At 44.5% G+C, this 25,946-nt stretch overlaps 1 protein-coding gene across 1 annotated transcript in view; it reads right to left on the bottom strand.

The window, feature by feature from the left end:
• Positions 1-25,946, bottom strand: part of MYOM2 (myomesin 2) — a 97,411-nt gene that overhangs the window by 15,509 nt on the left and 55,956 nt on the right. Inside the window, exons 21-32 of the mRNA XM_003902379.4 lie at positions 24,350-24,464; positions 21,192-21,348; positions 20,993-21,099; positions 18,796-18,840; positions 18,096-18,232; positions 11,237-11,381; positions 11,067-11,126; positions 8,705-8,772; positions 6,543-6,656; positions 6,267-6,354; positions 5,694-5,732; positions 170-275 (exon numbers count right to left, since the gene is read on the bottom strand). Of these exons, the coding sequence (XP_003902428.1) occupies positions 170-275; positions 5,694-5,732; positions 6,267-6,354; positions 6,543-6,656; positions 8,705-8,772; positions 11,067-11,126; positions 11,237-11,381; positions 18,096-18,232; positions 18,796-18,840; positions 20,993-21,099; positions 21,192-21,348; positions 24,350-24,464 (1,181 nt within the window). The remainder of the gene's footprint in view (positions 1-169; positions 276-5,693; positions 5,733-6,266; positions 6,355-6,542; positions 6,657-8,704; positions 8,773-11,066; positions 11,127-11,236; positions 11,382-18,095; positions 18,233-18,795; positions 18,841-20,992; positions 21,100-21,191; positions 21,349-24,349; positions 24,465-25,946) is intronic.

Genomic DNA, 25,946 nt, shown 5'->3' with positions numbered 1-25,946 from the left:
ATGAGGGACCCCTTCCCTGAGCTAAAAGTTGTCATCACTGCTCAAAATTATAAAATTTTGAGAGGAAATGGCAGTGCCTTGATGTTCCCCAGGGAACGCCTGGTCCCAGCTGTGCGCCCTGGACAGCCCCGTCTCCGGCATGGCTTCCATCGGCTGCTGTCACACTTACCTGTGTTGCCAGTTCACTTTCATTTCTTCTGTAAAATACTTCATGAAACACTGAAGTCGTATTCCTTCTGGGGTGCAGAGTATCTTCAGTGGAGAAGCAGATTTCCCTGCAGAAAATAAAACATCCTCAGATCTAGGAAAAGGAGGGCTTGCTGTGCGATCACAGAAGGCGTCGCTGCGGCAAGCCCTCCTGTCCCCACCTGCAATCCTGTTCACACGTGTGTCTCTCATAAAGTTGGCCAGGCACAAATTGTTATACTTTATTCCCATGCTGTATCCATTCATTAAACAAGCTCTTATCATGCTAGAATTTTCTGAAAAGCTCTTTGCAGAATACTGTGAAAGACATAGAATTGTCTAAAAAGATTCAGCATCTGCCCCTCAGCAGCTTTGCTTAAGAAAAGGAGGCAAAGTAACAACAGCGCATGGCAAATGCTATGTCAGTTGACCCCACGCTGAAGTATTGTAGAAAATCCGCAAAAGGATTTAGCAGGACTCTTTCAGGTGGCAGTCAAGGAGACGGGAGCACCTCGGTTGGTTCTTCAAGACCAATGAAGCTTGGGTCAGAGGAAGGAAAGCAGAAGAAAGCCCAGAGGCCACAAGAAAATGCAAGAAACGAGAACACATAAAGTGTGCTTGGAATAAAAATGTAGACTAATTCGAGAGAGGTAGGTGATCTATGGGTCAGATGTCAGAAAGGAGAAGATAAGGAAGTAGCATTGATGAACGCAGAAGCTCTGAACTGGGTAGAGATTGTTATCAGATATTCAACCTTTGGAAATTTACATTCACATACAGTTACCTAGAAAACTAGATTTACATAATTAGCACAGATAATGGAAAATAAGATGGTCACCAACTGTTGCGGAGGATATTGTAGCAAACAGCCATTTTAAATAGTATTTTTTCATTTTAGTAAGCAACTTGAAATTTATATTATGAATCTTAAAATTATTCTTAGTTTTCTACGTAGTTATTGTGCTTCTAGTTCACTCAAAGAACATACTCCTAAATATTGAAAGAGCCTTTTCTTGCCCAAAGATGTGCATTGTACAATTATTTAAAGTAACGAAAACTCATTAATTTCTCAATAGAAAAGAGCTTAAACCATGATATTGTGATTCATGAAACAATAATTATTTTCAAAAGTTAATGTGAATGTAACATCTATATAAAACAAAGAAAATTATAATAAAACATGTGGGGGAAAAAACAAAAAATGAACGCTATTTGTGAGTCCAACTATGCAAAGAAATAAAACCAAAATAAAAACGGTTGTGATGGTGAAGCTCTTTGTTTTCCTTTTATCCTTAAATGCACATGAGGAAAGAAAGAACATCAACCAAAAATAAATAAATAAAGACCCCTTCCGTGACAGAGTTGGGGAAGAATGAAGAGATCGTGCGTGAGGTTCTCTGCGGCTGCGTCACCGCGTCACGCCAGGGTACTGCCTGCCTGCGGCCGCGTCACCACGTCACGTCGAGGTACTGCCTGCCTGCGGCTGCGTCACCACCTCACACCATAGTATGCCACGTCACCGCGTCTAGCCTGGGTACTGCCTGCCTGCGGCTGCGTCACCGCGTCACACCATAGTATGCCGCCTGCGGCTGCGTTACCGCGTCATGCCGAGGTACTGCCCACCTGCGGCTGCGTCACCGCGTCTCGCTTGGGTACTGCCTGGCTGCGGTTGCGTCACCGCGTCACACCATAGTACTGCCGCCTGCAGCTGCCTCACCGCGTCAGGCCGACGTACTGCCTGCCTGCGGCTGCGTCACAGCGTCACAGCCCGGTACTGCCGCCTGCGGCTGCGTCACCGCGTCATGCCGAGGTACTGCCTGCCTGCGCCTGCGTCACCGCGTCAGGCCGACGTACTGCCTGCCTGCGGCTGCGTCACTGCGTCACACCCCAGTACTGCCGCCTGCGGCTGCGTCACAGCGTCACACCCCAGTACTGCCTGCGGCTGCGTCACCACGTCACATCCCAGTACTGCCGCCTGCGGCTGCGTCACAGCGTCACACCCCAATACTGCCTGCGGCTGCGTCACCGCGTCACACCCCAGTACTGCCGCCTGCGGCTGCGTCACCGCGTCATGCCGAGGTACTGCCTGCCTGGACCTCCACACCTCCCTAAACCCCGCTAGTCCACTGCAAGGGAGGAAAGCACCCAGGAACCCGAGGGACAACAGGGGAGGAAATGGCAGACTTTGAGCCCATCCCCAGCGCTTCCGGAGGTGGAGGGAGGGGCATGAGGTCTAGGGAACTGTGCGGGGCTAAGAAAGCCAAGAAGCGCCCAGGGAATGGAGTGAGCTCAGGACTCGGAGGGTCCCCGCATCTGGGCCGGCTGCAGACAAGAGGGTTATTGAAAATCTGTAAGAAGCAGAGATCCATGACCACCATCTCCCCTCCCCAATCAGGTGGGACTCTGTTTCCTCTACCAAGAGACAGCAGTTCACCCTTCAAGGAATCACAGCTTGAAAAACAGCTTGGGAACTGGGTGAAGTTAACAGACTGCAGAGCCGTAGTCCCCCACCCGACCCCATTCCCTCCGCTCAAATTCCCTGACACTGACTCATGAGACCACCACCACCCTATCCAGGCGGAACACGGGAGGGTCGGAGCAGCCTGAGAGCAAAGCACACAGACCAGAAGCAACTCCCCCAACCTCCATCAGCCTCTCCCAGTGCTCCCCCATCCTCCCCCAGTATTCCTCCAGCCTCTATCAGCCTCTTCCAGTGCTCCCCCAGACTTGATCAGCCTGTCCCAGGGCTCCCCCAGTTTCCATCAGCCTCTCCCAGTGCTTCTCCATCCTCCCCCAGTGCTCCCCCAGCCTCCATCAGCTTCTCCCAGTGCTCCCCCATCCTCCCCCAGTGTTCCTCCAGCCTCTATCAGCCTCTTCCAGTGCTTCCCCAGCCTCTATTAGCCTTCCCCAGGGCTCCCAGTCTCCATCAGCCTCTCCCAGTGCTTCTCCATCATCCCCCAGTGCTCCCCCAGCCTCCATCAGCCTCTCCCAGTGCTTCCCCAACCTCCCCCAGTGCTCCCCCAGCCTTCATCAGCCTTTCCCAGTGCTTCCCCAGTCTCCCCCAGGGCTTCCCCAGCCTCCATCAGCCTCTCCCAGTGCTTCCCCAGCCTCTATCAGCTTCCCCCAGTGCTCTCCCAGCCTCCCAGGGCTCCTGTGTATGAGTCTGTATGCATCGGTGTGTGAGAGTCCACATAAGTGTGTGCCCATATGAGTATGTGAGTGTGTGTATGAGTGTGTGGGCGTCAGTGTGTGAGAGTTCACATGTGAGTGCATGTATAAGTGTGTGTGTGTCGGGTGTGGGTATACTGGTGTGTGTGTGTATGAGTGTGAGTGGGAAATCGTGTGTGTGAGACTGCTGTGTGAGTGTGGGGATGTAAGTGTGTGTGTGAGTGTGTGGGTGTGAGTGTGTTGACAACGTGGCTTCCACTTCTTTCATTCTGATAAGTCAGGGAGAGACTACGGCCCACGGTGTCCGGTTTCCCATGAGAATAAAGGTTCCCTAGTGATGTGGGAAGTTCTGGGCCTGTCCCCTCTGTCCCTGTCCAACTCCCAACATAATGTGTATGTCCCCTCAGCGGCTGCATCTCTGCCTCGAGGTGACGAGCACACAGTGAGGACTCTGCCTTTTGCATTTGCCTTATACACACTCACTCTTCAAGACCTTCTGGTCAGTTCTGTTATCCATGAGTGACCCTTGGGCACATTATGAGATATTTTAACACAAAATAATTTCATGAGTATAAGAGTAAAGCCACATTTTTACTACCCAAAACAATCTAAAGATTTAATGCAATTCTTATCAAGATTTCAATGTTGTTTTTCACAGAAATAGAAAAATAATCCTTGGCCAGGCACAGTGGTTCAAGCATGTAATTGGGGAGTCTGCAGCAGGCGGATCACATGGTCAGGAAATGGAGACCATCCTGGCCAGTGTGGTGAAACCCGGACTCTACTAAAAATACAAAAAAATTAGCTGGGCGTGGTGGTGCGTGCCTGTAGTCCCAGCTACTCTGGAGGCTGAGATAGGAAAATTGCTTGAACCTGGGAGATGGAGGTTGTAGTGAGCTGAGATTGACCCACTGCACTACAGCCTGGCGACAGGGAAGGACTCCATCTCAAAAAAAAGAAAAAATAATCCTAAAAGTTATATGCAATCAGGAAAGCCTAAGTCTAAGCAATCTTGAGGACAAAGAACAAAGCTGGAGGCATCGACTCCTTGATTTCAAAATATATAGTTACAGAAACCAAAACAGCATGGCACTGACATGAGAACAGACAGATCAGCCAATGGAACAGCATAAAGAGCCCAGAAATAAAACTAAACATTGATGGTCAATTGGTTTTCAACAAAGATGCCAAGAAGACACAATAGGAAAAGACAGTCTCTTTAATAAATGGTGCTGGGAACACTGAATATCCACATGCAGAAGAGTGAAATTGGTGCTTTAACTTACGCCACAAGGGAAAATTAACTCAAATTGGATAAAAGACTTAAACGTAAGACCTGAAACTGCGAAGCCACTGGAAGGAAGCTTGGAAGAGACCCTTCACCCCATTGATCTGGGCAGTGATCGCTTGGATAGGACGCCAAAAATAAAGGCAGCAAAAGCAAAAGTAAATAAATGTGACTGCACAAAACTAAAAAAGCTTCTGCACAGCAAAGGAAACAATTGACAGAATGAAGAAAGAACCCATGGATTGGGAGAAAAAATATATTCAAGCTGTGCATTAGCTAAGGGACTAATACTTAAAATCCATAAGGAACTGAACTCCACAGGAAGAAAACAAATAACCCATTAAAAACGGGCAAAGGATCTGAATAGATATTTCTCAAAAGAAGACAGAAAAATGGCCAACAGATACATGAAAAATACTGAACATATCTAATCATCAGGGAAATGCAAATTAAAACTGCAGTGAGATATCATCTCACACCTGTTAGAATGGCTATTATCAAAAAGACAAAAGATAAAATACTGGCAAGGAGAGAAGGCTACGCTTGTGCACGGTTGGTGGCATGTAAATTAATACAGCCATTATGAAAAACAGTGTAGAGGTTCCTCCAAAAACAAGCTGAACTGACATGTGATCCAGCAATCCCACCTCTGGGCATTTACTTGTAAAGATAACATATGGTTTAACGTGTACGACGCAAAGTGAGAGGTGTAAAAATTCATTACGGCTATTCAACACGTGTACAAAGCCGCTCACAGCAATTGTGTACAAAGCAATCATGTCAGTTAACCTAAGGCAGGATAGAAGAAGTGGCTAATCAGGAAGTCCAGACAGTTTCTTAAAGTAAAACTCAAACTCCAGACAAAACTGTGGGAAGTCCTTGAAAAAGCCTCATGGGCAGCAGATCACCACCCTGCCCTTCAATCCAGGGCCTCACACAGAACACCCACCGCAGCGCCATCGTGCCCTCTTTTGCAGCAGTCACTGCTCATCTCAGGAAATAGTGATTTCGGCACCCCAAATGACTTGAAAATTAAAAGGCATTTACTTACCACAGACTCTACTCATTGCCAAAATCATATCGTCGTACACTGAAAATGAGAAGGGATACGCACCATTACGACATGTAATTTTAACAGAAAGCCGCATTTTCAATGTTTAATTAAATGGATACAGGAAATTGTGATGTTCAGTTGAAAAATGAATCATTAAAATGGCAATCTTTATCCATAAAAGGCTTATGTGTGCAATAAATCCTTCTAACTTATTCACTTTTAAACAAGGATCCAGAACGTTTTACTTAACATAAATCCAACTCTACATTTAACTGAATCACTGCCTCAGTGTTTCTATCATTTTAACTGCATTAGTAATGGGCTACTTGGCTTCTGATGATGGACCGAAATGACATTTCATATAAACCCAGAGTAATATCGTGCATTATTCTAAAACACTGAAAAAACTCTGAAGGCAACCAAAGAACAAATATATTTTCTTGTACAGTGTTGCTGCTAAAGAAACAAGGTGTGCTATAGCTGAGGCTAGAGATAGACCTGCCTTTAGAACACATCGCATCCTGTTGGTGAAAGGAATTTCTTGTTCCCAGAACAAAGGTTTTCTTTTACCTTTGCCAGCTATTTCAAGGATGGACGCATCTTGGCCTCTGTCATCTTTCAGGGTTGCCTTGTATTCACCATGGTCCTTCTTTGACAACTAAAAATAAAACACATTCCATATTTACATAAAATCAATACAGCAATAGGAAGTATAATAAACTCTAATACATTTTCTTTGCAAACCACTGAAATTCAGGATGCAAATTAGAGGAATGCAGAATTTCGAGTTATTTGAAAGTGCCATTTTTGTTTTGCTTTCGTCTTGTATTACTCAATGCCTGATACCTTTGGGATGAGCAGCTGACAGGTTCCCCTCTCCAGGTCAGGCGATGTCTCCGTTTCATATAGAACGTCATCCTTGAGCCATTTGAAAACGGTTTCTTTCTTGGTGTTTGCAACCTATGAAATAGAAATCTTAAGTTTAGTATGTAAATCATTCTGACTCATGAGAAAAAGAAAGTCTATTAGAATTTTAAATCACAGAGCCCCCTCAAAAAACCTTAATTTTTACTATAGACAGTCTCAGATGAAGGCTTATGGAAAAGCTGTCACTCGTAATAACGTCAAACACATTTCTAAATTCCAGCTTCTAAAGTTATTAAGTCCTCACAGTTGCTCACAGAAGGACAAATGATTCTCGTCATTCTAGTCCATGAAATTAGAGGGCATAAAGATCTTTGGTCTATATGAAATGTCATTAACAAAGACAAGTCTTAAGCAATATATATAGGGATTTCTAAATAATATAGAATATTCTGAGGGTCTATAAAGCTGCTTGGCTGCTGCTCTTTTAGCGGCATCACATTTCAGGTACAGGGACACAAAGGAAATGAAAACATTTTCACCTGGCCATGCAGCACTTCACTCCGAAGTCCCTCCCTGCCAGCGGCACCAAGTCATTTGCTTTCCCTCTGAACTCTCTGATGGTTTCTGCTCAATAATCCCAGAGCTGCTCTCCTCTTCTCCTCTGACAATCTGAATTTTCCAGAATGCCCCAATTGTTTGTGATGTTCCTGTCTCTAAAGGCTGTCCTTTGGCAGCTTGACTCACTTGCGTCATGTCCGCAGCCAAGCATTCCCGATACCTCATGAATCCACACCCAATATCTCATGAATCCACGTGCTCCAGTTGACTTTCCCATTGCTGCCAGGTTCACATGTCCCGTTGTGAGCTGGTTATGCCTTATTGCCCATTCCACGGATATAACTAAATCTTTGTGAAATTGAATGTATTCTCAAAACCCTAAAACTTGGCCCTCCCCATACAGTGCTGATCTCAAGTAATATCACACCCACTCAGTCCTTCCCTCTCACCCACACCCACCTACTTGCCAACTCCTGCTGGTTTTAACTGCTGGATGTTTATCCTAAATCTCCTTCTTTCTGTGGATATGAAACTGCCCTGCTGGAGTTACCCTCTCTCAGCAGCCTGCTGAAGCATCGTCCTCCAGCCCTGCCACCTCCAGCCTTCCTTGTCAACAAGCAGCCCATGTCACTGCACTCACATCCCTCAGGTGCTCTGCACCCTCTCAGACCATGGCCAGCCTCTGGGTCCTGCAGGAGAATGCCCCACTTGCCCATCAGCCTTGGATTGTTTTTTTTTATTTTTAAGTGCAGAGTTCAGCTTCTCTGTCCCTCCCTGCTTCTCTGTCCCTCCCTGCTGCTGGATCTCCCTGCTTCTCTGTCCCTCCCTGCTTCTCTGTCCCTCCTTGCTTCTCTGTCCCTCTCTGCTTCTCTGTCCTTCCCTGCTGCTCTGTCCCTCCCTGCTGCTGGATCTTCCTGGAACCATCTTTTCCCACTCACTGGCCTGCATAATTCTTAGTCCCCCTGGCACACGCAGCTCAGGAATCATCTCTTTATTGAAACTATCTGTTTACTTTTCTCTCTTATCCAGTAGACAATAAGAAACTAGTTTGGGGGTAAAAATAATGCATTATTGATATTTTTCCCCCATCCCCCCATCCTGAGACAGTCAAATACTAGGCGGTTATTAAATTGAAGGTTTGCTGCTTAAAAAACAGATTTTTATATTTAGTAATAAAACATTTCATTATTACATTGTTAAATGAAACTGAAAAAAGCATCTTGTCTCCAAAGCATGCCTTTTCTTTCCTGATGAACTCGTATGAGCAGCACCTCCAGTGTATTTCAGCAGGGCACTCTTTCTCATAAACTCAATAATGGTTTAAGTAAAATTTTTGTAATCCAACCTTCCGTTGCATCCCATAACACTGTAATCTTTTCATGAAGAAGAAAAGACAAGCACTAAAGTCCAAGTAACAAAAACTCCACAGGACCCAAAAGCCACTCTGCCCATCCGCAGTTACACAGACACCACACGTTTCATCACCAGCGTCACAGATTTGGCCACAGCTGCTCCCTGAAAGGCCCCTCTGATAGTAACCAGAATGAGACTTATTGTTTCCCTGTTAGAACCAGGTTTCTCACCTTGCAAACAAGTCGAACTTCACATTCTTCTGTGACGTCCCAGTGCAAGTACTCAGCAAAATGAGGGCCTAAGGAGGAAAAAAGGAAAAACAACTTTTTAAAAAGGAAAAAGGAAGTAAACAAATAAATATATAGCTATTATATCTATACCTACACATATATGCATGGTGTGTATATATAATACAAAAACATGTATTATATATATTTATGTAATGCATTTTTGGCAGAAGACAATAGCTGTGCAGAATGAAACTGAGATAGTTTTCAGGCGTGGGATGTCGACACGTGTTAACACTGATTCTCCACTGGAATCTGTGCTTCCTGGTAGGAGCACACCATCTGATGGCTCCTCCTTACTGACATCTCATATCTATTGCTCTTTAGAAAGGAGACTATTGAAATAATTATATTTTGTTTCCCAAAGTATATGTCTAACCGAACATTCAACAACACGGTAAATAATATCTTTAATAAGAGCATAGACATGAGATGAAGAAATAACAGTTTGACCTAGCAATTGTGTAAAACACATTTTCTTTAGATAGCATTCAAAATCAAAGATGGGTTTATGTAGGGTTTTTTTAAAATGTTAATCATTTTTATTTAAAATACATGTAGGAATAAGTCATACACTAATACCCTTTTGCCATTCAATGCAAAACTACAAAGCAGAGTTGGAAAGTATGTGTTGACTTCTTTCATATACATGAATACATCCTACAAAGTTGGCCAAAAAATGTTCATAATGCAGAAATAAGTAAAATAAAATATTTGTGACTATTAGAAATAAAAACAATGAAAAATAATAAAAATGAATGTTTTGATTTTATGTTTCATACTTCATATTCTAATTTTTTCAAGAAGTATAGAAATCCCATATATAAAAATATTATTTGAATAAACCCTTGGGGTATGTTTGAGAATCTAAAATGTATTCATTTTCCTTTGTATCTAGTTAACATGTATTTGTAAAAGCAATCTAGTTAAAATATATTGTTTGTCGTTAGAAAATTTAAAAGCTCCCACAATTTTAAGTAGAATGAACAATTTCCTGGTGATAGGAATAGCCTCTACTGCCTTCTCTACATTTCAAAGCCGAATGATGCCCCTGCCTCCTCCACCCCCATTCTTTATTCTTTTTCATTAAAATTGCTGGACTCTGTCTGGACATTAAAGCTAGAGGCACGCTTTTCTCATCACTCATGGCTATCAAGTAGGTTCCTTTCCCATGCAGTTGGTAAGCCCCACGCATCTACGGGATGCTCAGCCCCATAAGAAATATTAGGAATTCGACAAACAATGGAAGAGCCGGCCTGTCCTCTGAGTGCAGGGTAACATCCAGCCCCTCACAAAGGCTCAGAGCCCACGAAAGGAACAGCCGGGGCCCCTGCAGTCAGGGAAGGCCACAGTGGGAGGCCACAGGGAGATGGAAAGACCCACTTTGGACTTGAGATTGGAAAGACCTCAAGAGAGACAAGACCACAGAGACAGGCATGGACGCCCAGGAAGGGACAAGGTGAAGAAATCAGTCCGGCCCATCCAGGAAGTTGTCCCCATGGTGGGAAATAAGATCTGGTTAAGCAGTGGGTGCAGATTGTGGAAAGCCTGCGTTTATCTGATGCATGCTTTATGGGGCTATTAAAGCGTTTTATGCAAAGGGGCGCCTAAAAGAAATAAGTGTATCGGAAGAACCACCTCCCGGCAGCATATAGAAGAGAGTAGTTAGTCAGCAAGTCAGTCACAGATCCTGGTTAGACTGATGGTTTCTTTGACTTAAGATAGTAACAGGAAATGTGAACATTAAACAGAAGAGTCTGGGGCTTTTAAAGGTAGAAGCATTTTTTAAAATGCAGGCAAAATACATGTAAAGGACAAAGAACAGAAAAGTATACACATTTCTAGTGCTAAGAAATGGCAATGGTCTAACTTTTCTTTTCTTTTTTTTTTTTTTTTCTTTTTTTGAGACAAGATCTCACCTGTTGCCCAGGCTGAAGTGCAGTGGCATGATCATAGCTCACTCCAGCTTCAACCTTGGGATCAAGCTAGGACTACAGGCATGCGCCAACATGCCCAGCTTCTTTTGATTTTTTTTTTTTTTTTTTTTTTTTTTTTTTAAAGACAGGTTCTGCCTATGTTGCTCAGGCTGGTTTTGAACTCCCGGGTTCTGGTGATCCTCCCACCTCAGCCTCCCAAAGTACTGGGATTACGAGCATGAGCCACCATGCCTGGCCTGGCCTAACCTTTAATCATTTAGAACAGCCTTTAGGGTCGCTTGGGATCACGTAGGATCTGCTTCTGACAAATACTCCAATCGTAAGTCTTTGCTTTATGCTGGGGGCAGAGGAGCAGGTCAGTGACTCACCTTGTTTCCTGAGAAATTCTTTCCTTTGAAACTCAGCCTCTTCCAGCACAGTCCTGAATGCTAAATTCAATATTTAAAAAAAATACATATGAAACATGTTTGCTTCTCTCCAAAAGAATTTAATTTGAATTATCTTTTATGGACATATGGAAATATTCGATATAGCATACCATCTCCAATAAGGACTAGAGAAGACTGACTTTTGGCTTTTCCGTCATGAATCTGCACAGTGTAGGTCCCCTCATTGTCAATAGTAAATCGATCCATCACCATCTCAATAATGCCAGTAGCTTTGTCACATTTAATTCTGTGTATCTGCAAGCAAAACAAGGGAAATGGAGAATTAGACAAGGAAATCTCTCCTAGTTTTCCTTCTCAGCATTTAACAATTGCATCTGCCATGAGATCTTAAGGGATTATGACAGGAAGAAACCAAAATGAAATTTTATCAAGGAAACCTCCCGGTGAACACGGATCAAACTTGTGGGTATGAGCTGTCACTCACAAAGCCTGGCTGTGTGAGGAGATCTGAGAGTCCAAACCAGGTACCTTCTAGGCAGACTCCACACCTACCCAAGAATGAGTTACTAACGTGAAGCAGATAAAATTCACAGGAGAAAAAAATGATATGCAATTGATATAAATTACAACGATCGCCAGCTGATGACAAAATCCCACATGGATAGCAGCAACAGGCAATGTCCACAGCCACTGTCAGCTTCAGTTCCTGAGACATAGCACCCACAAGCCCCAACCTGCTTCTGTCCATCAGGATGCAGGGGTTTCAGGTGAGGAAAGGATAAATGGACCTCCAACAGGTGTTGACTTTTTAAATCACTTTTGATTTCTTTTATTTTTTAAATGTTTCATTTTATTCTACAGTACATGCACAGATACATATGAACACATTTTATTTAGGTAATCCTACAAGTCGAAGAACAAGTGTTTCTCTAACACACAGATGCATCAAACGAATTTGATCTTTTTTTTCCCTCTGATTTTGTGATGTTTATTAAATTTTTAACTTCACTAAAACCATTTTCCCTACCTTTATTAATGTTTATTTCTCTTTATTTCTCTTTTTTATTTTTTATTTTTATTTTTTTATTTTTATTTATTTATTTATTTATTTTTTGCTGGTTTCCTTATTTGGAGGTTTGATATTTTTACCTTTTTGTGCTTGATAATTATTAAAATTATTATAAATTAATATTAGTAGTTACATTTCACTTTTTCATTTAAATAACTCTAATTCTAATGGAATCTTTCAAAACATCAATCAGTCTGTGTAAATTTTAGAACCGTTTCAAACCAATTTCATATGATATTGGTCTTTGCCAATATATGTTCTTAATATATTCAACCATCTCTTCTTTGTAATTCTGAAAACAGGTTTTCCTTTGTAACAGTATATAAATTTGTCACATCTCTGTGATCCCAGCTACAGAGGAGGCTGGGGCAGGAGGATCGTTTGGGCGACAGAGAAAGACCCTGTCTCAAAAAAATAAAAAGAAATTTTGTTGGGCTGGGTACAGTGGCTCACACCTGTAATCCCAGCACTTTGGGAGGCCAAGGCGGGCAGATCACCTGAGGTCAGGAGTTCCAGACCAGCCTGGCCAACATGGTGAAACCCCATCTCTACTAAAAATACAAGAATTAGCCAGGCATGGTGGCGCATGCTTGTAATCCCAGCTACTCAGAAGGCTGAGGCATGAGAATCGCTTGAACTCAGGAGGCAGAGGTTGCAGTGAGCCGAGATCACACCACTGCACTCCAGCCTGGGCAACAGAGTGAGACTCTGTCTCAGAAAAAGGGGGAAAAAAGAAATTTTGTCATATATAGTGCATATGACCAAACTACAAACATTTGCCCACACAATTCCCCCTTCCTGCCTGCAGTGCAGCTATCTTATTGCTAAGATGGGAGAAAGATTGGGAGGGGAGGCTGTTGGTTGCTCTGAGAACATTAAACTGCATCGCTTCATGATTTCTAGGTTTTACTGTATGATGGGAACAGTCCACAGAAGCCTGGACTACCTGCCTCTCTGCTGCTTTGGGGATGAATGTAGGGATACATTTCATGCCTTGGAGTTCCCCGAGGGCCATGCCTCACAGTTCTGAGCTCGCAGGCCTCTCTGCAACCATGCAGCAGCTTCTGCCCATCCTTGCCGTGGCCACCTCACCCAAATGCAGCCCTTGTGACTGGCTCCAAGGGAGACTTCCCTGATGTCCCGGGGTGAGGCTTGGTGTTTTCTGGGGTTTCCACAGCCGTGCCTCCCCTCCCCCAGCAGCACCCTGCCCTTGGGAGCACCCTCCCCAGCCTACCTATCCTCCTGCCATCTGTCTCACTAGACAATGAGCCCCTAGGAGCAGGCACGGCCTTACTCATCCCTGCAGCGTCACGCCGTGCCTAGCATCACGCCTGGCAGTGAGAAACACCAAACACACGTCTGTCGAGGTCCTGATGAGAACGTCAGCTGGAGGGGGCTTAACTCATCCTGCCATCCGTGGTGTTGAGTGGCTGTGGTCTCTGACACTACTGAGTGACACTGAGCAATTTTAGAAGATAATTATCCTTCTAAGTGAGAGCCCACGGACGTGGTCAGGACCAGAGCATCCTTCCCAGTGCAGACCCAGGAAGCCTTCTTGATCAACTGAGACCTTCCCCTCCTGATCAGTCATTGGCTGAAACTACAAACCTGTCCCAGCCAGTCCTTCCTCCATCCCTGGCTGCACCTGTCACCTCCCTTCCTTCAACAGCTAACCCCCTGCGCCACCCTCTTTGACCTCCCTGCACTGGTGCAGCCATGCCTTGGGCACAGAAGCCCCAACCCAGGCAGCATCTGGGGTAGAGGCCTCCCAAGGCCATCGCCTGCTCCCAGCTCACCTTCCCCATGCCTCTGCTCGCTCAGCGTTTGGGATGCGCTAAGATACTGAAAGGTTTTATGGCTGCTAGTGGATTGCATTGTACTCTACCTGGATGATACAATGTCTGACATTGAGCAGGGTCTTGACAGTAGAAAGACCACATCCCAGTGTGTGACTTGTCCTAAATGCAGCAGTAATGCAGGGCAGAACGGCGTTGAGGGCATCCAGTGTCCAATGCGGGACTCACCCCAGCCATGCCACCGTAGAATCACGGGAGTCTGGACGCCCGGCCTCGGCTTCCTCGTGCCCAGAGTTAGCAATATGGCAGTCTCAGCTGCTGTCAATATTTTCTGCAGATCTTCATCTACCTTTGGATTGATCCCAGCTGGAATTGGGGCAAAGGCTTTGCAGCCTGAATAATGATCTTACCGAGGACCCAGAGAGGCTCTTGGAGCCTCATGAGCAAAACAAAACACCAATAGTCTGTGGCGCTCAGCAAATGAGGCAGCAAAGGAGACTCCGTCAGCCCTTAGAACCACACTCCTCTTACAACCCTTGCCTTAGCAGCAATACTACAGAGAATTTCTATCTGCAGGTGACAACGTAAGTTTGGCCAGAAAATCAGCAACCTTCTTCTGATAAATCACATGCATTTATTTTCACAATGTTCTTCTTTCTGAGTTTACATTTCTGATATTGCAAATGCCAGTGCCACCAGAAAGGCTTTAGAAGAGGAAAATTAGCAAACTAGCCACTTGGTTCAGGTTCTCTCTCTCTGTTCATTTTCTTCAGCATTGTTTCTAAGTTCTTCTGCCTGACATTCAAAGCCTGTATCTTCTGACCCATTCCATTCCCAAAAATATTTCCTAAGATCACTCAGGCAAACAGCCCCCTCTGTCGAGCCCACCCCTCCACTTCCCTGTGTCCCTATTCCCTGATCATTCCTGGCTCTCTGTGCACTTGAGCGGCTTGGAATGTCTCATTCTCTCCCTCCCATCCCCAACCCCCACCCCTCGAGCCCCGATTTCTACCTCCTTGACACCCATTTATTTCAATAACCCTCTACCCTTGAAATCCTTCCTGACTACTTCAGCCTCTTCAACTCTCTGCCTTCTCTGAATTCTGAGAGTGTTTACTGCACTGTTTTAATAGAACCTGGGTTCTATCTTTCTTCTCTGTCCTCCTCTCCTTGAAGGTGTATTTCTTTGACCCATGACAGTCTCTGTAAGGGCAGCTTCATATCTGACTATTCTGTCCCTGCTGGTGCGTTGGCCAAGCGGATATTCACCAGGTGACGTACAGGATGGGTGCTGCCATCCACTGGGAAGGGAACAGGACCGCCCAGGCTCCCAACAGCTCCCAGGGATGCTGCAATTGTTGCTTCATTGAATCTGACTTTCAGGGTTTACGTGAATAAAGTCTGCTCCACTCCTACCCCAGGTTTTGATTTCCCATAAACATAAAAATCACCTTCACAATTAGAAATTCCAATATTACATCAGAGATGTAGATCACACAATGTATACTGTGTCAGATCACTGAGACTTTTTCTAAACAGAAAACTGGCACAGGAAATTGGTACATCTAAAATGATAGAAAGAGACAGAAATGGATGAGAAGGCATGACCTCAGACTGTTTTTGAGGGAGGGAGATTATTTTAAGAAATGGCTCAGCTGGGCGCGGTGGCTCACGCCTGTAATCCCAGCACTTTGGGAGGCCGAGACGGGCGGATCACGAGGTCAGGAGTTCGAGACCATCCTGGCTAACACGGTGAAACCCCATCTCTACTAAAAATACATAAAAAAAAAATTAGCTGGGCGCGGTGGCGGCGCCTGTAGTCCCAGCTATTCGGGAGGCTGAGGCAAGAGAATGGTGTGAACCCAGGAGGCGGAGCTTGCAGTGAGCCAAGATCGCGCCACTGCACTCCAGCCTGGGTGACAGAGCGAGACTCCGTCTCAAAAAAAAAAAATGGCTCAATTGCAGGAAGCACAACAACTTTGCCCCCATCCCTGGAGACTGATGTCGCTCTTGGAGGTGCCATGAGCAGGAGAGGGACCTGCGATTCCAGTGGATACACTGTCCCATGGACCTCGAGTTTCTTTACAGTGCAGAGTGTTTACTTTCAAATATCAAAAGTAAACTTCAGGTTGATCAGACAAATGCACTGTCCTTGTTTGTACGACATTATCCTCACTTCGAACATCTATGAGAATGAATGATAGAAACTTACTCTAACTGGTTCTGAGTAAGAAAAACGTATGATTCTCATCAACTAGATTCTTAGCAATATAGCAGCTTTTTCCATTTTCTTAGCTGCTGTGCTGCAATGTCTGGGTAGGTTTTAGAAAATAATTAGGCTTCTTGCTAATGCCATTATGTGGCAAGATGAAGTTAAATGATTTTACGAGTGTCATAAATACAGGCTTTCATATGGCTTCCACAAAATAGCATCAATCTTCAAATGTAAAAGGCACCTGTGGATTGTTAATTGAAGAAGTAAAATATATTCCAAAAGATTAGCCATGGAGCCAGGGCACCCATCCTGAAAGGAAGCTCTATACAGCAGGTAGGAAATGTTCATCAAAAGATATCCCACAAATAAAGTGCACTTCCCCTAAATTCCATTTCATTTCATAGCATGGTCTCTGCTCAAAGAAGATTTCTCCAATTACCTGGATCAGAAACTAAGTCTCCCATAGGCAATAGTTATATTATTTGCTTTTTTGCAGCCCAAAGCTAGATGTTTTCTACTTTCTAGCCGGCTCTCCCATGTAGGAGTGAGTCTTAAAGTGTGTCATGATTCTCATGGAAAAGATTGACTGAAGAAGAAAATTCTATGATCCTTGTCCATGCAAGACTTCTGTCTGATCAACATTCATCTAACTGAGTCCTGCTAAATGCCCATCAGACACAAAGGCTGGACTACAATGAGGGGTCCCGCTTAGAAATATAGTAGGTGGGCTGCCTGGGAGAGTGAGAGGCTCCTGCATCCTACGGTTCCCCTAAAACTTGTGTAATGAACAAACCAATCAACACTGAGGACTTAGTAGGCAGCTAAGGTTGCCAACCAGACTCTACACTGGGCACTAAGGGAAAAAGGCAGAAGCAGTAAAGATGGGGCCTCTGAGAAAGCCCCAAGTCACCACTGAACAATAAAGTCCCCATGAAATAGGGCTGTCCTTTAACTGTGTCCCAGGCATGCTGTACTTAGAAAAGAGGAAATTTATCGAAACACAACCAATGGCTTCTCAAATATTCTCCGGACGAATAAGGAGTACCTATCATAATTGTTAGGATTCATTTTATACAATCAAAAGCAGAACCCAGGTGGTGTCTGGACCGTGACATAACATGTGCCTTTTTTGTTGTTGTTTTTGAGACAGAGCCTTGCTGTCACCCAGGCTAGAGTGCAGTAGTTCAATCGTAACTCACTGCAGCTCGGACCTCCCAGGCTCCAGTGATCCTCCCACATCAGCCTCCTAAGTAGCTGGGACTACAGGCAAGCACCACCATGCCCAACTAATTTCTTAATTTTTTGTAGAGATGGGATCTCTTTATGTTGTCCGGCTGGTCTTGAACTCCTGGGATCAAGCAATCCTCCCACCTTGGCCTCCCAAAGTGCCGAGGTTACAAGTGAGAGCCGCCGTGCCTGGCCAGAACATCGCTCTTGACAGCCACACTGTCAGATCAGTCTGCCACACCAAGATTACTGCCCAAACAGGTAGGGAAGCCACAGAAACTTATTCCTCAGGGATGCCTTCCATGGGAAGCTGTCAGCAGGGGGAGAATGCAGGGAGGCCTCTCTCACAATGGAGCAAAAAATAGATACCTTCAAAACCATTATCAAGAATAAGTGGACTGATTCATCAAGGATATTTTCCCCACCTGACCTGAACCTTTTTCACAAAAACAAGCTCAAAGTCATTTTTAATTCCAACGGGCTCAGATTTTAAAGACTCCTGATGTCTCCTGTCACCCAGACCAAACCTTTGAACATTGTAAGAATCAACCATCTCCATTCATCTTGTCAACCTTCCACGCCCCAACCTTAAAGGCTCAAAAAGGGATGGAAACAGACAGAGTGTTGACACTCAGTAACTGACCTACCACAACAAAGGTGGGCTCCCTGCAAGGCCACAGATCACTCACACAGGAACTCACCTCACTGTCAGAGACTTCTCTGTCGTTAATAATAAATCGGTAGCTGGCGTCTGGTGATAAGTGCTCAGCCTGGAGCCAGAAGCGAACCTGCCCCTTATCAAAAATCTCATAAGCTAATTCTGATTTCAGAGGAATTGCTACAGGAAGAAAAGAAATCGCAAGTCAATAATGCATGAATCCTTGTGAGGAAGAATAGCTGCAAATTGTAGGGAAATATCAATCCTAGTTATTAAATTTTTTGAGAACGCGAAACCCTGGAGTATTAGCTTATGGAAGCCAAAAATAAAACATAAAACTTGAGTTAGCCTGTTGTCGCCTCTAAAGCCTCATACCACGTGAGTTCTCAGTTAGCTTTCCGGACGTGTTTGATGAGTAAAGATGCCTGGATTATTTCTATATTTAATGCAATTCAATAACAGATTTCACTTGATAGGAAATGAAATCTTGGATTTCACTTGGATTAGGAACAGCTATACTAAACCCAAAATTCAAATCACTCTGTACGCAATGCCAAGTTTCAACAAGCTATAATATAAGCTAATATTTGTTTTAAATCAATAGGTTTCAATCCTGTGAGCTGGGATCAGGAAATGAGGCCATCCTTTCCCCAAAGCTGTTCCTCCAAGAGCTCATGCATTAATGAACACGGCTCTCCAGCCAGCGGCTGTAAGCAGAGGTGCAGGGCTGGAGGCTTACTTACTGGGGTTCTTTATTTCATTGCTCAATGCCATCAAACGTTCGAGCTCTGAAACAAAGAAAAAGTATTTCAATTGATTTGGACCTGCATATTGAGAGGTTTGTAGACATCAGCAAGGCTACACACGAGCAAGATTGGAAACCCCAAGGATTTAATTGGAGGACACAAAAGGAATTTAAACTACAAGTCTGAGGGACATAGAGGATAGCTTTACCAAAACTTCACCATTTTAAGAACCCACCTAGTACAGGGGCAGCTGAGGACAAGGCAGGGTACAGTCATGGGGATGAAGGAATTGGGGGCAGGGGCAGGTATATCCCTGTAATATAGGAAGACTTGGAAGACGAAAGGTTAAAGGGAGCCTTTTCCAGTTGCTTGCACTTAATGTGAGCTCTTTCCTAAAATTGATTGGACTGGCTGAGAACATGCTTGTGGCCTGTGACTTTCCTTCCCCTCTCAAGATTTCCTTCTTCAATCTCATTAAAGAAAAGTATACATACCACTCATTTCATCACCATAGTGTATTACCATGAATTTAAAAAAAAGGAAGGAAGGAAGAAATAAAGCAAAAAAATAAATAAATAAACAAAATACACTGCATTCCTGAGAAAGTCCCAAGAGCAAGGTAAGAAAATCTGAGGCTCCAAGCCACTTCATTTTTTCTCCTTCCTTCCTAAAATTAGAATTGGAAACAAGATGGTGGTCTCCAAGGCCTTCAAGAACATGTCTCTTCAAAATGGAAAAATGGAGTCAGATTTTTCTGACCAAAAGTAAATTCACAGGTTTGACAGGGAGGACAGGTTTTCCCAGTTAAATCTTCTGGTAGGAATTTCCATACATGGAATGAGCTAAATCTTCAACTGCAAAGTTTCGCCTCAAATATATTTGAAGTCTATACATGATATAAGAGAGGCAGAAATTTTATCTTTTGCAAATACTTAAAATTAAGATGGAAATTTTGAAATGGTGGGAGGAATGCATAGCTTTTCGGAATTCTTCAGGATGTCGTGAAGGTACAAAACTGTGCTGACCCTGGAGGCGGGGCCAGCAGAGGCTGCTTTAAAAGCATGCAAGTAGATTTTGGGTCCTTCCTTCCCCGCCCTGCCTGTGAGCAGTGAACTGAGGACCCCAGAAAGGCCTCCTCATTTGTCCGGCTGTGTCTTGTTAAATGTGCATGAGTTTTCCCGAATTTAACCAACATTGAGCCAGACCTGCACACTCAAGAAGCTGGGAGTGTGATTCTGGCTGCGCCCGCCATGGGTCCCTGCCCATCCTCCTGCCCAGCCCACAGCACCCATCCTGAGTCAGATGTTCTCAGATCACAGCCTCTGCATGATATCAACCAGGACAGTGATTGCTAACTAAAGGATCTGCTTGTCAATCGTAGGGCATCCCTGGAGATCATTTATGCCATCTGTGGAGAGCATTTTAATAGAAAACTTTTGGAAACTCACATGCCTTAAAGACCCAAAGAAACCCAGAGATCTGAGGATACCATCCAGCCCTACAAGGTCACGCTGCATCACTGCCCCTTCATTTTAAAATGTCTAAGGCTGACACTGCCCTGCGAGTGGGGTAGATGAGGGGCCACACAAATACACGTGATACCAGACAGTTAAAAAAAATCAGCCCTGCCTGCCTGAGACTGTGTGCCTGGTGAACTCAGATCTGTGAACCTACCTAAGAAAACTATTATTTTTCCCCTTGATTACTAAACAGACTTTTCTCACTTCTCTCTGCTGTCTTCCATTTGTAAGAGAACAGCAGGTTTTCACTATGGCAGTTAAACATTATTTCACGCATAAAAAAATTTTTCTTTGATCATCCAGATTTCTTGTGTTGGAAGGAAGGGAAGACTCTTCCATCCATAGGTCTCATTAATTTCATGGATTTCTTAGCTAATATGTTACCTTCTGCATACCAAACTATTAAAATGTGACTAAGATTCAACTTTAAAAGTACAAGTTGAAGGCTGTACAAGCAATATATCAGGACCAGAAACTATTTGGTGGAAACAGTATAAACTTTAGAGTTTGTTTAATTTCTAAAGTAAGTTTTGGCTTACATACATAGCCCCCACCGCCAGCCTCCTGCAAACATACATCTTTTTTATAAGCAAGTAAGTCTTTTCTATGTTGGCGTCAATCTTTAAAAGTGTGATAAAACCAAAACAGGCAAGGTTCTGCCATATAAATATTACCTTCTGGGTCCAGAACAAAACTGGAGGACACTCCGTCTGTATCACTTACAGACACAGAGTAAGTCCCTAAATCCTCCTTATCCGGATTCTTTAAGTACAGCTTGGAGCTAAAAAGGAAGAAGAGTAGGTGAATGTCGATCATTTCTGTTGGCAGGAACTTCTAAAAGTTTCCAATATCCAACTTCCAGGCTTGACTTACTGATCCCCCACGGTTTCGATTTTAAACCTCTCATTATCTGCAATCTCCTCGTAGGATTTACACCAGGTGAACTGAGATGCGTCTGTCATTTCCTGGCAGTCGAAGGCCAGGTAGATGTTGCCTTGCTCGTCGACACCAGCACTGATTTCCTTGGTGCCTGCGTAAGAAGAGCATGAGGTGAGTGGCTCAGGGACACGGTGTTCTTTCAACTCTTTTTTGGGAGAGGGTGATATGGTTTGGCTCTGTGTCTACACCCAGATCTCATCTCGAATTGTAATCCCCAAGTGTCAAGGGAGTGAGGTGATTGGATCATGGGGTGGTTTCCCTCATGCTGTCCTCATGAGAGTGAGTGAGTCTCACGAGATCTGACGGTTTTAGAAGCACCTGGCATTTCCCCTGCTGGCACTCACTCCATCCTCCCGCCCTGTGAAGAGGTACCTTCTGCCATGACTGTAAGCTTCCTGAGGACTCCCCAGCCATGAGGAACTGTGAGTCAATTAAACCTCTTTTCTTTATAAAGCACCCAGTCTCCAATATTTCTTCATAGCGGCATGAGAATTGCCTACTACACAGAGGTTAGCCAAAGCAGAGACCCCATCTCACACCAAATCATCCGTTGCATTTAATGACCCAGGGCTGATCAGAGAGTCCTGAGATAGAAAACACTTAGGGAGGACCCGGAGGGCTTTGGTTGTTTTGTGGTTGCTGATTTTTTTAATTTATCACATTTCTGCCCACGTCCTCCTCTGCATCTCATACGACCGCGGAAAACCTATCAGGGCTGCCTCTCCAGGCCCTGAAGATCCTGTTCTCTCTGGAATCTCCTCCTCTGACCCTCAGGAGAAGCCCAGCAGCCATGTGCCCACCACGGAGCTCCCCCTTCACACAGCTCTGCCTTCTGCAAGGGGCCTTGCCTTGTCTTGTTTGGGAGTAGGGGTTGTTTGTGGTTTATTTGCTTCTTTTTGACCCAGGTGAACATCTGGCCATGTGCAAGGCAGAATCTACGTCTTAGGAAGTAGATGTGTCCAATGACAAGACACATCTCAGCCTCTGCTGGTGAGTGGAACTGAGGCCATGAAGTATCAATGCTCTCGGGTTATGAAGAAGACACAGATGCAAGGAAGGCCAGGTGGCAGGGTGAGATGAAGCAACGAGAGGCCACCACAGAGAGCCATCAGGATCTTCACAGTCTGAGGCTGCACTGCTTCCTGACACTCAGGTCACATTCTGTGGCTGTGGTTTGGATGTGGTTTATCCCCTCAAAACTCATGTTGAAATGTAAAAGCCAGTGCAATGGTGTTGGGAGGTGGGGCCTTTAAGAGGTGATTAATGACTGGGGGCAGCAGCTCACGCCTGTAATCCCAGCACTTTCAGAGGCCGAGGTCAGCGGATCGCTTGAGCTCAGGAGTTCAAGACCAGCCTGGGCAACATAGTGAGACCCTGTCTCTATAAAAAATAGAAGGCCGGGTGCAGTGGCTCACGCCTGTAATCCCAGCACTTTGGGAGGCCGAGACAGGCGGATCACGAGGTCAGGAGATCGAGACCATCCTGGCTAACACGGTGAAACCCCATCTCTGCTAAAAATACAAAAAACTAGCCGGGCGAGGTGGCGGGCACCTGTAGTCCCAGCTACACGGGAGGCTGAGGCAGGAGAATGGCGGGAACCCGGGAGGCGGAGCTTGCAGTGAGCCGAGATCGCACCACTGCACTCCAGCCTGGGCGACAGAGCGAGACTCCGTCTCAATAAATAAATAAATAAATAAATAAATAAATAAATAAATAATAGAATAATAAAAATCTTTCTAAAAGAGGTGATGAGGTTGTTAAGATAGACTCATGTCTTTCTGGAAAGACTGGGTAGGTTCTTGCTAATAACTACAGATGTTGGTTAGTTAAACTGGAGTGGACTAGTTCCAGTGAGAGTAAATGTTATAAAGCAAGGCTGCCTCCGGTGCTGGCTCCATTTCCGCACACACCCAGTTCTCTGCCGTGTTGTGGGGCAGTGGGAGGCCCTCGTCACCGGAGCCTTGGGAGCCACCACCGCAGATCCCGGCGCGTGCTTCTTAGACTTCCTGCCTCCAGAATCATGAGCCAAATAAACTTTTAAAAACAAATTACCCAGCCTCAGTGTTCTGTTACAGCAACACAAAATAGACTGTGTATCCTATGAATATGTGTCCTGCCTTCAGAAGTATTCACCCCTTTAAGGTTGACTACAGGGAAGTTTTATTCATTGAAACCAAGAAAATGACCAACAGCTTTAAAATTTTCTGATAAAAATCCAGCAGTAAAATTTTTAAAATGCCCTCCTTCCTGCACATGGTTTGATCATTCCAAGAACAACCCCTGCCAACCATGAAGATGACCCAACGTGCTCTCCTTCTAACCCAGGGCCATTAGTGCACAGGCAGAGATTTAAGTGCATACTTCATTTGCCCATCCAAATCTTTTTAAAATAACGACAAGACATCCATTCATTTATCCGTACACCCATCCATACATGCACACATAACACATGCACACACTCCCATCTATTTATCCATATACCCATACATACATACACATGTACACATAATACGTGCACACTTTCCCACTCATTTATCCATATACCCATGCATACATACACATGTACACATAACATATGCATACTCTCCCACTTATTTATCCATATACCCATCCATATATACACATAATACATGCACACTCTCCCATTCATTTATCTATACACCCATCCATACATGTATACATAATACATGCACTCTCTCCCATTAATTTATCCACATGCCCATCCCATTCATGCATGCATAATACATGTACACTCTCCCATTAATTTATCTACACACCCATACATAAACACATAATATATGCACAGTCTTCCATTCATTTATCCACACATCCATACATACATACATACACAGTACATGCACACTCTCCCACTCATTTATCCATACACCCATCCACACATCCACACATAATACATGTACACTCTCCCATTAATTTATCTACACACCCATACATAAACACATAATATATGCACACTCTCCGACTCATCTATCCACACACCCATCCATACATACATAATACATGCACACTCTCCCCCCAAATCCTTGCTGTTCTGTAATTTTTGTTGTTTTGAATGACTGACAGCAAAGCCTTACCTGGTCTCGCCTCTACCAGCACGGGCTCTGACATGTCCGAGGGCTTCCCCACGCCGTTTGCATTGACTGCCCGGACCCTGAAGACATAGGTCTTACCTTGCTGCAGGTCACAGACCTTGAAACAACAGAGGAAACACCAGATGTGTGGAGGTAAAATAAAGATGACTTTGGAGTTTTGCAGATTGTATTATGAATAGACCTTTTCAAAAATAGCTTATTTTTCCAGTTGGAAAAACGATACTTAATGAGCTAGAAAAGGAGGGAAGAAGAGATTCACAGTGGTGCAGAATTTGACTTTGGAGGAATAAACACATTCGCAAGCAATCTGATAGAACCTCTTTCATTTTCTTATCTCTGCATATTTTAAAGCAGAAGTAAAATCATACTGACTAGTTTATAATCTGGTGTTTATGTTTAACATAATTCTATGGAACTAATACAATTTTAAGTGTGATATTTAACTGTGTAAAATCATCATTGGGACATCAAAATTAAATCTATCTCTACTTGTACATACCTGGGTTATTCCTATTAAAACCTGCTTGGATAAACATCAATATATAGTTACTAAGCTTCTAGTTGATTTATGTAGCTGATTCTTAGAAGCTGATTCCTCCATTCTAAAGAAACTGGCTGTTTCCTGTCGTCAAAGGGTTTCCAGAAGGTGTCACCCGTGGAAGCCCCTCTCGGCCTGTGCTCGGGCACCGGACCCAGACGTGACTGTGCTTTAGGGAAGGACGCAGGCCCGCCCCACCACAGGGCCCAGCACCCAGAGAAGAAAACCTCTGGGTTAAGGCAGTTGGCAACTCAGCTGGAGCATGTAGGCCTCCTGGGGCTCAGTCCTTACACCTGACCCAGTTACTGAGGAACCGCAAGTGCTGAAAACCGAAACATTTGGAGAAAGAGAGGCTGGCGGAAGTGCCACATTATAGTTTTGCTCCATGTAGGAAAACTGTGTGTATATCTGTGTGTGATGTTTATCAAATGGACTTTAGTGATCACATGAATTAAGTAAATTCAATGCAGGGCATGAAGTGGAAGGACATAACACAAAATGCATCATCCCTGTGGAAAGCACACAGACGTAGCCCATGAACAGACAATTAACAGCTATTAGACTGCAATGTGGAAGAACACAGGCGTGTCTGCGCAGCTCCCCAGGAGCGAACAGCATGTTGGTGTGAATGGAAGGAGGGCTCTGCGTCCTCAGGGCGCTGCTCCCCATCTGCTGGGACCCACGATGCGTGGCGGCTGCACCCTCCGCAGCCACGCCCCTGTCCTTGGAACAGATTCACCTTGGGGCTCAGTGCTGGCTTGCACAGAGATCGACAGCACTTTCACACACAGGGAAACTCCAAGACAAAAGACTTACCTTTATTTTTTGTTGTTTGTTTTGTTTTGTTTTTGAGACAGAGTCTCGCTCTGTCACCCAGGCTGGAGTGCAGAGGCTCAATCTCAGCGCACTTCAACCTCTGCCTCCCAGGTTCAAGTGATTCTCCTGCCTCAGCTCCCCAAGTAGCTGGGATTACAGACACCTGCCATGGTGCCATGCCTGGCTAATTTTTTTTGTATTTTTAGTAGAGACGGGGATTCTCCA

The sequence above is a fragment of the Papio anubis genome, chromosome 8 (genome assembly GCF_008728515.1).
Source record: "Papio anubis isolate 15944 chromosome 8, Panubis1.0, whole genome shotgun sequence".
Taxonomy (NCBI): domain Eukaryota; kingdom Metazoa; phylum Chordata; class Mammalia; order Primates; family Cercopithecidae; genus Papio; species Papio anubis.
Note: the sequence above shows the minus strand (reverse complement) of the source record. Positions and strands in the feature narration are given on the sequence as shown.